At 72.4% G+C, this 14,184-nt stretch overlaps 1 protein-coding gene across 1 annotated transcript; it reads left to right on the top strand.

Annotated features, from left to right (window-relative positions):
• Positions 1-1,208: 1,208 nt before the first annotated feature.
• On the top strand, positions 1,209-13,636 carry HDAC5 (histone deacetylase 5; the record flags this gene model as incomplete). The annotated part of the gene is given in 27 exon segments (XM_080359682.1): positions 1,209-1,302; positions 2,114-2,221; positions 5,429-5,631; positions 6,058-6,193; positions 6,293-6,407; positions 6,492-6,619; positions 6,696-6,827; positions 7,263-7,375; positions 7,860-7,985; positions 8,242-8,461; positions 8,654-8,874; positions 9,094-9,177; positions 9,179-9,337; positions 9,653-9,809; positions 10,070-10,203; positions 10,273-10,393; positions 10,506-10,555; positions 10,627-10,734; positions 10,833-10,888; positions 10,961-11,048; positions 11,139-11,258; positions 11,343-11,440; positions 11,608-11,726; positions 11,805-11,938; positions 12,135-12,219; positions 12,607-12,760; positions 13,062-13,636. Coding segments are annotated over 27 exon segments (3,357 nt in total). The 3' UTR covers positions 13,156-13,636.
• Positions 13,637-14,184: the final 548 nt, after the last annotated feature.

Below are 14,184 nucleotides of genomic sequence, written 5' to 3'. Positions count from 1 at the left end.
GGCGGAGGCCCCACCCGCCGCGGGGACCCCAACCCTCTCCCTGGGCCGAGCGCACCCATGGGCCCCCAGCCTCTTCCAGAGAGCCCCAAACAGGCCGGGCCCCCGGGCCCGCTCCCGTTACCATGGCAGCGCCCGGAGCCCGCGGGCGGAAGTGCGCCGGGCCGGGACGCGAACCCGCGGGCCCGTAGGGGCGGGAACGGCTCCCTTAAGGGCCCCGCCCCTTCTCTCGCGCGCAGGACGAGGCCCCGCCCCTTAAAGGGGCGGTGGCAGCGGCAGCGCCGCCCCCGCGGTCCGTCGGTCCGCCGCGCGCGGGGTGTGCGGTGTGTGCGATGTGCGCGGTGTGTGCGGTGTGCGCGGTGTGCGCGGTGTGCGCGGTGTGCGCGGTGTGTGCGGTGTGCGCGGTGTGCGCGGTGTCCCCGCGCCGCCCGGCCGGGCCGCCGCTCCCCGCGGCGCCGGCGGTGACTCACCGGGCCGCGCTGATTCATCCACCCGCCCCCGCGCCTGCCCCGCAGCGCGGCCGCGTCGACCCTGCGCCCCGGCTGCCGCACACACGCGTGTGCAATTGCACAGGCAGGTGCTGCCCGCGCGGCGGGCACGCGCGTGTGTGGCTGCGTGTGTCTTGTGCACACGCCAGTGCACGAGTGCGGGGCCACGGCAGCCGCCTGCGTGTCCTCAGCGTGTGCAGCCGCACACCAGCCCAGCGCGCGTGCACAGCTGTCCGTTGTGTGTGCACACACGTGTGCAGCTGCAGATGAGCCTCTGTGCACACAGCACACTCATGTTGTTGCACACACAGGTGCACTCACGCGTGACTCCCTGCCAGTCTGTTGCACGCACACGTTCACACGTGTGCATTCATGCAAGAGCAATTGCACACCGGCTTCTTGTGCACACGCACGTGTGCAGCTGCACAGCAGCCTGTGGCACACGATGGTGCTGCAGCAGGCCACCCCGTCACAGACGCTCACACGTGCGCCGTTGCACATTTGCTCACGACACACTCGCACTGTGCCGTTGCACGCCAGCCCATGGCGCACACTCACACATAGGCAGTTGCACACCAGCGCACTCACACGCATTTGCCGTTGCCCTCGCCCCGGCCCCTTTAAGGGCCCCCCCCCCGTCTCGCCCCGCCCCCGGGGAAGGGGGCGGGGCGAGGCTATTTTTAGCGCAGGGTTCCGTCACGTGACGGCGAGTGACGTCACCGAATGTTGTTGTCGGGGCGGGCGGGGCCCCGCTGCAAAGATGGAGGGGCGGCGGGGTGCGCGCGGGGCGACGGGGCCGGGACCGGGGCCCGCGCAGGTACCGGGGCCGGGCAGGGGGCGGCGCGGCGGGGGGGGCGCCGTGCAGCGCGGGGGGGCTGCAGCGCGGGGGTCGCCGTGCAGCGGGGCTCGTGCCGTGCGGTGTCGGGGCGGCCCGTGCAAATGGGGGGTCGTGCGCAGCGAGGGGGGCCCGCGCGAACGGGGGCCCCGCGCGATCGGTTGCGCGGAGCAGCGCGGGGTCCGCGCGCCAGCGCGGGGCGGCTCCGCAGCGCGGGCCCTTTGCAGGGGGCCCGTTGCACCGCGCCGGGCGCGGGTCTGCCGGCAGCGCCGCCCCGGCCCCGTGGGGTCCGTCCCGCCCCTGCAGAGCTGAGCGTGGCCCCCACGCGTGGCCCGTCCCGACCCCGTCTCGGGGCGATGCCTCGGGGGGGCTGCAGCGCTGGGGGGAGCCGGGTCGGGCCTGAGTGTGTGTGTCCCCCATGCGGCGGGGTCCGAGCCTGCTGAACGAGACCCGCGGGGGACCCACCCCTGTCCCCGTGGGGGGTGGTACCGCTGGGGGGCCTCGGGGGCTGCGCTTCCCCATCGTTCTCCCTGGGCTCCCCGTTTGTGCCCCCCCGTTTTCCTGCAGAGCCTTGTGTAACGCTGTCCCCCGCCACGTTCCCTCTGTGTTCCCCACGTCCCCTCTGTCCCTCCACCCGCTTTGCAGGGTCCCCCATTCCCCGGGGCCGCGTCCCGCCAGCGGGTGCTCAGGGGCCGGGGGGCGCAGGGCTGGATCCGGCGGTCGGCTCCGGGCTCCCCTGGTTTGGTGCTGGGGGTTCTCCCGGGGGTGCTGACAGGGGCGCTCGGTCCCGCAGGGCTCCCGGGCGGCACAAGCACAGCCCCGGCGCTGACAGCCTCTCCGCACGGCCCCCCCCCGCACCACCGTCACCCGCCGGCCACCATGGACCCCCGGAGTGACACAGGTGAGACCCGGGGACAGCGGGGGCGCTCCTCCCAGCCGGGCATCGTCCCCAGCCCCCCTGCGTGGGGGGTTCCCCCCCGTGGCCCTGGAGCCCCCCCTCACCTCAGCAGCCGTCGGGTGGACGGGGACTGACGTGCCATCGCGGTGTCACACGCGGCGCACCGGCGCACCGCCGCCACGCGCCCGCTGTGCCTCATCTGCGCCCGCGTGGGCGTCACCGTGCGAGACGGTGGATGCCGTGCGGCGGGCACGGTGCCTGAGCCGCCCCTGCCTCGGTGGTCCCGGGCCCGGCACCTGAAAAACTGAGGCACGGGTCGGTCAGCGCCGTCCACACGGATCACATGCGGCGGCTGCTTCGGCTCTTTGTGGTGAAATCTTGTGGCGCGGCTCGGCAGCAGGTCCCCGTGGACCCCAGCGTGCTGGGATGTGGGCTCAGCTCGGTGACATCCCAGGGTGGCGCGTGGGGACGAGCTGGTGACTGCGAGCTGCCCCGCCGCGTCGGTGCGCTGGCTCCTCGTCAGAGCCGCCCTGTAATTAGCCCGGTGGGAATTCCAGTGACATCTGGACGCGCGTGGCCCCCGACGCTCGGCCGGGGACAAGCGGCTTCGCCGACCCCGGCGTCCGCCTGCAGCTTTCAGGGTGGTGGGGAGGGGAACCGAGGCACGCGGTGATGTCGGAGACCCCGTCGGCCTGGGTGACACTGGAGATGTGCCATCAGTTCAGGACGGGGTGGGGGTGTCCCCTTTGTGCCCAGTACCCCGGTGCTGCCGCTGCCCGTTACCCACCTGCCGGTATTTTTGGAGCGGCGCCGGGCCGTGCCTGGCACGCGGCGCGGTGGCACAGGGACGTGGCCCGGCCGCCTCTGCCCGTCCCCGCGGCGCTTTCCTTGGGATCCCCCCAGCTGCAGCTCCGGCCGGGCCTGGGGGCTGCGGCGGCTGTGATGAGTTGGGCCGGGTCCAGCTGTGCTCCCTGGGGCCACGTGCGTCACGGGGACACGTCCCAGGGCGCTCCTGAGCCCCTGGGCTCCCTGTCACCTGCCGGGTGCTCAGCGTCCCCCGGGGCCCTCCCTGCACCTCACCCCAAAGCTGAGCTGCCTTTGGGGGGTTCTGCAGGAGCCGAGCGTCCCCCAGTGTCACAGGTGGTGGGGTCATCCCTGGGCTGCAGGTGCCCCCCTCTCCTCCATCCCCGCTGTTCACCCCGTGCCCTGAGCGCGTCCCCCGGTGCCACCACCCGGAGGGGCTGCGGGTCGGGGGGCCCGCGGGCCGGTTCCCGTGGCCTCGCGCCCGCCGGCGGCACCAGGAATAGCCGGTGACGTCAGGGCCCGCAGCACCCCGGGGGGGCAGGGGCCGGGGGCGGCCAGAAATATCCCAGCTATTAAAAGTCCCGGCTTGGGATTAACTTGCGGGTAAATAAACGTGGCTGCCGCTGGTGGGGGGGTTACGCACGGCTCGGGGGGTGTCACCGCCTCAGCCCGTTGTCACCCCCTGGGCGCAGCCCCACGGAGCCGCTCCGGGTCACTGACCCGGTGGGAAATGCGCTGAGTCGGCGTCTGCGCCCCCAGCAGACGGGGACCCCGACCCCCGGGGCTCCGGTGGGGGGCCTGCGGTGGGGGGGCCGCGCGCCGCGCTCTCCGGGCCGGGGGCCGATCTCCCTCTGGCGACCCGGGTTTTATTCCCGGCAGCGCTGATACGGATTAACGGCCCAGCAGTCAGGGGAGGGGGGCGGGTGGGTCTGGGGGCTTCTCGGGGGATCAGGGGATCCCAGCGCTGTGCAGCCCCCCCGGGCAGGAGCAGCCCCTCTTCCTCAGTCCTAGGGGGCAGTTTGGGGGTGCAGCCAGAGTGGCCCCACGTGTCCCCAGAGGGGATGGGGGCGCAGGGCACGCCCCGTCCCGCGGGAGCCATCGTGGCCCCCCCGCGCGCTGCCCTATTTATAGGCGGCCCCTCCCGTGCGCGGCGATTTCCAGGCGCCAGAGACCAGAGCCCGCGGGGGGGCCAGATCTGTGCCCGGCACCCGGGGCTGCGCGGGGGGGCGGGTTTTGGGGGGCTGAAGCCGGGTCTGGCACGGGGGGGCTGGGGGTGCGTGTGCACGAGTGTGCCCAGGGCGGAGCTGCTGCCCCCCCGCAGTGCACCCCCACGGGGACGGCGCAGAGGGGCCTGTTGCGCTGGCCGGGGGGCCCTTCGTTTTGGGGGGGTCTGCGGGCACCAAGGGGTTAAGCAGCTCCATCCCGTGGGGGGGTGGCCCCCCCGGCAAGGGTGGTGGCCCCGGCCCCTCGCCAGCCCAAAGCCACTTCTGAGCCCCTAAGTGCAGGTTTGACTCCTGCCCCGGCCCCTCCCGTGGCTATTTTTAGCTCCCCCCCAGGGGCCGCCCCTTCTGGCTGGTGCTGGGTGCTGCCACCCCCCATGGCACCCCAGCACCCCCGGGTGGCTTTGTGCCCCCCGCAGTGGGACTGTCAGGCTCTGCGGAGCCGAGGGCGCCCCTCGCGCCCCCCAGACCTGCCCCCCGCGTGCGTGGCGCCCCAGGGCTGAGCCCCCGCGGTGACGTGGGAGGGGGCGAGCGCCGCGCTGCTCGGCGCGGGACACGGCGCGCGGGGCCGTGCGGGGGGGGCCGGTCCCGCGCGCTGCGGTGACGGTGACGTCTGCGGATCGTCCCGGGCGCGCGTCAGTGCCCGACGTGCGGCCGCGGGGGGGGGGGGGGGCGCACGTTCGCATGCAGCGCGCGCCCCCGCCCCCGCCTTCCTGTTTGCGTGGGGCCGGGGTCCCCCCGCCGGGCCGCTGTGCGGGGGGGCCGGGGCTCCCTCCCCGCGCCCTTCGCTGCTGGGGGGGTGGGTTGTGCCCCCCGCCCCGGTTTTCTGTGGGTTTCTGGTGGGTGCTGGGGGGGTTATGCCCGTCCCGGGCTTGAGGCCGTAGGAGGGTGTGTTAGCGGGGAGGGCTCGATCCTGCCCCCCCACTGCCCTCTTGTTGCGTGTTGCAGATGCGGGGGCTCAGCGTGGGATGACTCCCCCATTTCTGGAGCGGGGCAGGGAAACGGAAGCGCGGGGCGGATCCAGGGCGCTCGGAGCTGGTGGGGGACCCGGGGTCCTGGTTGGGGGGCTGGGCCCTGACACCCCCGCTGCCCCAAACTGCCCCGTCCCTGGCGGTTCCCGTCCCCTGCGCCTGCCCCTCCGCCCCGGTCCCTGGGACCCCTGCCCCCAGCCTGCCGGTGCCCGCAGGGCCGGAGGGGCCGGCGGAGCCCCCCGGGGAGCGGCGGGGCCCGGGGCTGGACGCGGCGGCGCGGGAGCGGCAGCTGCAGCGGGAGCTCCTGGCGCTCAAGCAGCAGCAGCAGCTCCAGAAGCAGCTGCTCTTCGCCGAGTTCCAGAAGCAGCACGAGCACCTCACCCGCCAGCACGAGGTCCAGCTCCAGAAGCACCTCAAGGTGTGTGTGGGGCGATGGAGCCTTGGGGGGGGTCACCTAATGGGGGGGATGGAGCCATCTGGGGGAGATGGGGGCTGATGGAGCCATGTGGCATCACCCTGTTGGGGTGCTGGGGACATTGGGGAGATATTTGGGATGATGGAGCTGTGGGGTGTCACCTGTCTGGGTGATGGAACCATGGGGCATCCTGTCTTGGGGTGATGGAGCTGTGGGATGTGACCTGTTGGGGTGATGGGGACTTTGGGGAGCAGACTGGGGGTCAAGGGGGCATCTCCTGTCCGCAGCGATGGGGCCGCCAGGGAGGGACGGGGCGCTGGAGTCGTGGGGTGTCAGTTGTCGGGGTGATGGAGCCTTTGGGGGTGCCGGGGCCGCGGGGGGGGCGTGCTGCCGCGTACATGGGGGCGCGGGCGCGCGCGGGTCCCGCAGCAGCAGCAGGAGGCGCTGGCCGCGCGCCGGCAGCAGGAGCTGGAGCAGCAGCGGCAGCGGGAGCGGCAGGAGCTGGAGCAGCAGCAGCGCCTGGAGCAGCTGCACGCGCTGCGCAGCAAGGACAGGAGCCGCGAGAGTGAGCGGGGCGGGGGCTGCGGGGGGCCGGGGGCTGCAGGAGGCTCCCGGGGGCTGGGGCAGCGCGCGCCATCCCCCCATCCCAGCCGTGCCCCGCCAGGTGCCATCGCCAGCACCGAGGTGAAGCTGAAGCTGCAGGAGTTTCTGCTCAGCAAGACGAAGGAGCCGGGCACCGGCCCGCCCAACCATTCCCTCCCCCAGCACCCCAAATGTTGGTAGGTCGCCCCAGGACCCAGACACCCCCCCAGGCTGGGGCGGGGGGACCTGGGCGTCCCAGTCGCTTCCACCTTCGCCCCCAGGGCTCACCACACCTCGTTGGACCAGAGTTCCCCGCCCCAGACGGGCAGCCCCGGGACCCCCCCCTCCTACAAACTCCCCCTCCTCGGCACCTACGACGGCCGGGACGATTTCCCGCTGCGCAAAACCGGTGGGTGCGAGGGCTCCGGCAGGGGCTCTGGCGGGGGCGCCGGAGCCGTGCGAGGCTGACGCCGCTGCCCCCGCAGCCTCCGAGCCCAACCTGAAGGTGCGGTCACGGTTGAAACAGAAGGTGGCGGAGCGCAGGAGCAGCCCGCTGCTGCGCCGCAAGGACGGCACCGTCATCAGCACCTTCAAGAAGCGCGCGATTGAGATCACGGGTGAGCCGAGCGCCGGGTCTGCCTCAGTTTCCCTGAGTCCCGGGGGGCTGTTTGCAGCGCTGGGGGCTCTGGCCAGGTGCTGCCTGCCAGGGCGTGCACAGGCTTGTGCAACACGTGTGCACGCGTGTGCTTGTGTAAGGTGTGTGCACACATGTGCATGTGCACGTATATGCTTGCGCAACATATGTGCACATATGTGCTTGTGTAATGTGCGCACACCTGTGCTTGTGCACATACGTGCTTGTGCAACACGCGTGCACGAGTGGTTCTGTAACTTGCGCACACGCGCTCGTGCACGTGCATGCTTGTGTGTCCACGCAGTTCTGAACGTGCGCGCACGCCGGGCGCGCTGCCCTCTCCCCCGTGGCCACACGCCCCGGCCGGGGAAAGCGGGCAGGGCGGGCATGGTGCCCCCTGACGCGAGCCCCCCCGCAGTGTCCTCGCTCTGCAGCAGCGCCCCCGGCTCCGGGCCCAGCTCCCCAAACAGCTCCCACGGCGCCATTGCCGAGAACGGCCTCACCGGCTCCGTCCCCAACATCCCAGCTGAGGTACGGGCTGCCGGGCGCGCGGGGCGTGTGCTGTGTGTGCAAGTGTGTGCTGTGTGTGCAGATGTGTGTTGTGTGTGCTCATGCGTGTGCTCTGTGTGCTCGTGTGTGTGCAAGTGTGTGGTGTGAGTGTGCTCGGGGTACACGTACGTCCATGTGTGTGCAGCCGGGTGCGTGCTCAGACGTGTGCGCCGCAGCGCGCTCAGAGGGCACGCGCGTGCTCAGACGTGTGCACTGCAGCGCGCTTGGAGGGCACGCGCGTGCTCAGACGTGTGCAGCCAGCGGGTCCGTGTCCGGGCACACACGTGTGCTCGGGTACACACAGCCAGTGGCTGCTCCCAGGGCTGCGGGTCGTGTGTGTGTCCGTGGTGTGTCGTGGCACACGCGTGTGCGTGTCTATGGCGTGTCGTGGCACATGTGTGTGCTTGCCCGTGGCGAGTCGTGGCACACGTGCTCATGGCGTGTCTGTGCCGCGTCCCCGCCGCAGCAGCTCCTGCCGCAGCCCCTGGCGCTGGACGGCTCCGGCCAGCTCAGCCTCTACACGTCCCCGTCGCTGCCCAACATCTCGCTGGGGCTCCAGGCCACCGTCACCGTCACCAACTCCCACCTCAGTGTGAGTGGGGCCGGCGCAGGGACTCTGCGCGGGGACCCCGCGCCCCGCGGGGCGGCACCGAGACCTGAAGCCCCATAGGGGTCGTGTGGGACCCCCTGGGGGTGGCACAAGGACCTGATGTCCTGTAGGAGTGGCCTGGGGGCCCGGTGCCCTGGTGGGGGTCACCCAGCAGCACGATGGTGACGGTGGGTGGGGGGATCCCTCTCCCTCTGCCCCCGTGTGGCAGTGGGGACAGTGCCAGCCCCTGTCCCCGCAGGCGTCCCCCACGCTGTCCCCGCAGGCGGAGGCCGAGCGCCCGGCGGTGGCCGCTCTGCGCCCCGGGGCCACCCTCACCGGCAAGTTCCTGAGCACGTCGTCCATCCCGGGCTGCCTGCTGGGGGTGGCGCTGGACGGGGACCCCCCCGCCGGCCCCGCGTCCCTGCTGCAGCACGTCCTGCTCCTGGAGCAAGCGCGCCAGCAGAGCACCCTCATCGCCGGTGAGAGCCCGCGCCGCTTCCCGCGCGCCGCCGCGGTTTCCCCTTGCTGCCTCAGTTTCCCCCGCACCACCTCGGTTTCCCCCGCACCGCCTCGGTTTCCCCCGCACCGCCTCGGTCCCCGCGCTGCCGCGGTTTCCCGCTGGCGGCCCCGGCGCCGGCCGGGCCGGGCAGCGCCTGACGTGGCTCCCGCAGTGCCGCTGCACGGGCAGTCGCCGCTGGTGACCGGCGAGCGCGCGGGGAGCGTGCGGACGGTGACGAAGCTGCTGCGGCACCGGCCCCTGAGCCGCACGCAGTCGTCTCCGCTGCCGCAGAGCCCCCAGGCGCTGCCCCACGGCGCGCTGCCCCACGGCGCGCTGCCCCACGGCGCCCTCCAGCACCACTTCCTCGACAAGCAGCAGGTGTCGCTGGGCAAGGTGCGGAGGGGTTGCCGTGGGGCTGGAGGGGGGCGGTGGGGGGAGCGTGGGGTGGGTGTGGGGGGATCCTGGGCAGCTGTGGGGTGTACGGGGGGTGTGGGGGGGCCCGGGGCAGAGGGTGGTGCGGGGTGGCTGTGGGGCCGGGGGCACCGGGTCGCTGTGGGGCTGGCAGGGGTGCTGGGGGGCTCAGTTTGGCCCCTGCACCCACCGCCCCCCCAGCTGCTCCCCAAGGGGGGGGAGCTGGCGCGGCAGCCCCCCACCCACCCCGAGGAGACGGAGGAGGAGCTGACGGAGCAGCAGTCTCCCCCCCCCGGGTGACGGGGTCCCCCCACTCGCCCCCCCGGACGCCGGGGACCCCCCGGAGCGCCCGCAGGACCCCGAGGGCTGTGGGGAGCCCCTGGAGCCGGGGGACAGCGGGGACGAGGCCCCTGATGTGACCGAGCTGGGCATCACCTACAAGCAGGTGAGTGTTTGGGGGCCCATGGACCAGGGTGGGGAGGCCCAAATGTCACCAGCCCCCCCCCGAGTGCCCCCCAAGCTCTGCACGAGCGGCCCCGCCGATCCCCTGGTCCCCCGTGCCCCCCGCTGCCTGCGCCCCGTCCCCCCCGCTGCCGCTGCGATGACTTGGAGGGCGCGGTGACTCATCCCCCCCCCGGCCTCCGGCTCTGCCGCCCCCGCAGCCCCCGGCCCTGACTCATCCCCCCCGGCCCGTGGCCGCCCCCTCCCCTCTCCTCCCCCCCCTCCCCGGTGGGCCGGGCTGACGGGCCGGGCCCCCCAGGTGTTCCCCGAGGCGCCGCTGCAGCTGTTCCCCGGCGCCCCGCTGGGCGTCCTGGCGCTGCCGCACCCGGCGCTCGCCCGCACCCAGTCGTCCCCGGCCAGCGCCGCCGTGAAGCCCCCCGCGCCCGACGGGCCCCCCCAGCACCTCTTCACCACAGGTACGGGGGGACGGCGGGCGGCCTGGGGGCGGGGGGCTGCTGTCCCTGGGGGTGTCACGTCCCTTGTGCCCAGGGGCGTCCCTGTCCCTGGGGTTTCCAGTCCCTTGGGGTGCCAGGGGTCCCCGTGTTCCAAAGGGTTTCCCATCCTGGGGCGCCCAGCGCTGCCCGTGTGCCACGCTGCCACTTGGGGTGCCCCGTGGGACCCCTGCCCCGTGGGCTCCCCCGTGGGCGCCCGGGGCCGCGCTGAGGCTGCCGCGCAGGCGTGGTGTACGACACGTTCATGCTGAAGCACCAGTGCACCTGCGGCAACACCAACATCCACCCCGAGCACGCCGGCCGCATCCAGAGCATCTGGTCGCGCCTACAGGAGACCGGGCTCCTTGGCAAGTGCGAGGTGAGACCCCCAGGGCCCCTCCCACCCCCGGGCCCCTCGCCTGGGGCTCATCCCGCGTCCCCTTCCCAGCGCGTCCGGGGCAGGAAGGCGACGCTGGAGGAGATCCAGACGGTGCACTCGGAGCACCACGCGCTGCTCTACGGCACCAGCCCCCTCAACCGCCAGAAGCTCGACAGCAAGAAGCTCCTGGGTAGGCGCTGACTGAGGGCGGGGGTGCCCGGACGCCTGGGTCCCCTTTTGGATTTGGGTGGACACTGTCCCCACTGCCACCCCCCTTGTGACGGTACCGTCTGCCCCGCCAGGTCCCATCGGCCAGAAGACGTACGCCGTGCTGCCGTGTGGGGGCATCGGGGTGAGTGTGTGGAGGCGGGGGCGCCGGGCTGGCCTGGCCCCGCTGACGGGTCCCTGTGTCACCCGGCGCAGGTGGACAGTGACACGGTGTGGAACGAGATGCACTCGTCCGGCGCGGTGCGCATGGCGGTGGGCTGCCTGCTGGAGCTCGCCTTCAAGGTGGCTGCCGGGGACATCAAGGTGAGGGCAGGGCTGGCACGTCACAGGCGTCCTTGTGCCCCCCCGGGCCCGCACGCTCGGGGTGCGCGGGTGTCACACGTGCCCCTCTGTCCCCTCAGAACGGCTTCGCCGTCATCCGCCCCCCGGGGCACCACGCGGAGGAGTCCACGGCCATGTGAGTGTGGGACCCCTGCAGGGCCGGGGCGCCGGGCACGCCGCGGTGCTCACCCACGCTCGCCGTCCCCAGGGGCTTTTGCTTTTTCAACTCGGTGGCCATCTCGGCCAAACTGCTCCAGCAGAAGCTCAGCGTGGGCCGGATCCTCATCGTGGACTGGGTAAGGGCCCCCCGGGGAGGGGACGGGGCCCCCAGGTGACAGGGAGCCTGCAGGACGGTGGGGGGTCCGTGACGCTGCTGGCACCGGCAGGACATCCACCACGGGAACGGGACCCAACAAGCCTTCTACAGTGACCCCGGCGTCCTCTACGTCTCCCTGCACCGCTACGACGACGGCAACTTCTTCCCGGGCAGCGGGGCGCCCGAGGAGGTACGGGGGGCTGCGGGGGTGCCCGTGTCCCCCGCTGTCCCCCGCTCTGGCGGCAGCACTGGGGTCACTCGTGGCTGTGCCCAGGTGGGCAGCGGGATGGGAGTGGGCTACAACGTCAACATCGCCTGGACCGGCGGCGTGGACCCCCCCATCGGGGACGTGGAGTATCTGACCGCCTTCAGGTGGGCGCCCTGGGGGGCTCTGCCATGGGGGGGTCCCTGTACCCCAGGGGGTTCCCTGTGCCCCAGGAGTGTCTCTGTGTCCCGGGGATGTCCCGGTGCCCCGGGGGTCCCTGTGCCCTGGGGGTCCCTGTGCCCCGGGGGTCCCTGTGGCCTGACCCGCCCTCCAGGACCGTGGTGATGCCCATCGCAACCGAGTTCTCCCCGGACGTGGTGCTGGTCTCGGCCGGATTCGACGCTGTTGAGGGTCACTTGTCACCGCTCGGCGGCTACTCTGTCACCGCCAAATGTGAGTGGGGTCCGGGGGTGGCCCCCGGGTGCAGGGCCCCGCTCGAGCGGCTTGTCACCCCCGCCGGTGTCCCCGCAGGCTTCGGGCACCTGACGCGGCAGCTGATGACGCTGGCCGGGGGGCGCGTGGTGCTGGCGCTGGAGGGCGGGCACGACCTGACGGCCATCTGCGACGCCTCGGAGGCCTGCGTGTCCGCGCTGCTGGGCCTGGAGGTGCGGGCGCCCCGGACCCCGCCGGGGGACCCGTCCCTGCCACCCGCTGTCCCCCGCGGCGCAGGGGCTATCGGGGCGCGCGCGGTGCTGTGCCGCGGTTTCCCCAGGGTCCATCAAGGGGCTCTGGCCCCGTCCCTGCTCCCGAGGGGCGTTGGGGGGGCTGGTGGCGAGTTTGGGTGCTGATGGTTCCCCGCAGCTGGAGCCGCTGGACCCGTCCCTGCTGCAGCAGAAGCCCAGCGCCGGCGCGGTGGCCGCCCTAGAGAAGGTCATCGAGATCCAGAGTGAGACCCTGCGGCCGGGGGGACGGGGTCCGGGGTCCCGGGGCTGTCCCGCCACGGGCCACACGGGAGGGGCCCGGCGCTGGTTCTGTCCTGGGGGCCACAGAGGGGTCCCCAGCACTGTCCTCGCCATTGGGGGGGTGGCCATCAGGTCTGTCCCTGCCACGGGAGGCCCTGAGCACCATCCTTGCCCTGGGGGGACCTGGAGGGGACTTTGGGGATGTGCCTGTCCCGGGGTGTCCCCGCACTGTCCCTGTCCCTGGGGGGACCCGTGGGGCTCCCCACGCGTGTCCTGGCCACGGGGGTCCCCCGGGGCCGTCCCAGCTGTGGGTGACAAGGGGGGTCTCCGGGGGTCCCCGCGGGCCCGTCCCAGCGCTGCGGTGTCCGCAGGCCGGCACTGGGCCTCGCTGCGGGGCCGCGCGGGCGCCGTGGGCCGCTCGCTGCGGGAGGCGCAGGCGGGGGAGACGGCGGAGGCCGAGACCGTGACGGCCATGGCGCTGCTGTCGGTGGGCGCCGAGCGGGGCGGCTGCGGCCCCCGGCCCAGGTACGGCCACGGGGACCCGGGGCTGCGCGCGGAGCCACGCGTGGCATGGGGGACGCGCGTCACCCCGGGCGCGCGTCCCACCCGAGGATGACGGCGCCGGGGGTGTCGGGGAGGTGGCTCCGGGGGGCAACAGAACCGGGGGTGTCGGGGCGGGGGGACGACAGAACCAGGGGTGTTGGGGTGTCGGGGTGGGGGGGCGACAGAACCAGGGGTGTTGGGGTGTCGGGGTGGGGGGGTGACAGAACCGGGGTGTCGGGCGGGGGGCGGTGGGCGGGGCTCCTCAGGTCCCCGCTGTGCCCAGGCCGGTGGAGGAGCCCGTGGAGCCCATGGAGCCGGTGGAGCCCGTGGAGCCTATGGAGGCCATGGAGGCCGAGGAGGCCGAGCCCGCGCCATGAGGCCGGTTCCGGAGAAGGGAGGAGCAGCTGGCAGAGGAAAAACACACAAAAATCACTAAAACAAACAGAAAAACTACAAAAAAACTACGAAAAAGAAAAAAAAAGACAAAAACCTGAAATGGAAGAAACCTGAAATGGAAGAAACTGGGAGGAAAAAAAAAAAGAGGAAAATATTTTCTTTTTGTATTAAAAAGAGAAGAAAAAACACACAAAAAAAGGCCCGTCCTGTCCGGCTCACGCGGTGTTTGCGGTTGTGTCTGTGTGCAGCAGCGGTTCACCGGCCCCCCGTCCGTCCGTCCGTCCGTCCGTCCTGTCGCTGCCCGGCCCCCGGCGGCTCCTCTTGGTTTTAGGGGGTTTTCCTTGTTTTTGTCCCCGTTTCCCGGTTTTCCCGCCGCCCTGGTGTCCGTCCGGGGGCGACGGGGACATTTGTGCCTTTGATTCGGTTGTTTTTTTAATGCCTTAATTTCCCTGTGAGCTTTTGGGTTTCCCGGTTGTCTCCCCCCCTCGGTGACCCCGGTCGGGGTGACAGGGCGGGCTGAGCCCCGCGGGTCCCTGTGTCCCCATGGTCGGGGTGACAGGGCGGGCTGAGCCCCGCGGGTCCCCTGTGTCACTGGTCGGGGTGACAGGAGGGCTGAGCCCCGCGGTCCCTGTGTCACTGGTCGGGGGTGACAGGAGGGCCGAGCCCCGCGGTCCCTGTGTCCCCATGGTCGGGGTGACAGGAGGGCCGAGCCCCGCGGTCCCTGTGTCACTGGTCGGGGGTGGCGGGTCCTGGCGCCTCCGTTGGGACAAAACTTTGTTCTTAAAGGAGAAAAAGGCGAGCGCCGGGAGCAGAGGCTGAGGGACCCTCCTGTCGCCGCGCCGGCCGAGGACGCGGAGCCGCCCGCGCTCCGCAGGAGGGAGCGGGACAGGCCCCCCAGGTAGCGCGTTTTCCTACAGATGGATTATTTAATTGTATTTTTGTAACGGGGGGGGCGGGGGCGGCGCTTCGTGGTTTCAGTTATTCTGGGGTCCGGGGGCGGGATGGGGCGA

This window comes from Nesoenas mayeri (genome assembly GCF_963082525.1).
Source record: "Nesoenas mayeri genome assembly, chromosome: 26".
Taxonomy (NCBI): Eukaryota; Metazoa; Chordata; class Aves; order Columbiformes; family Columbidae; genus Nesoenas; species Nesoenas mayeri.
This window is presented reverse-complemented; position numbering and strand designations above follow the sequence as displayed.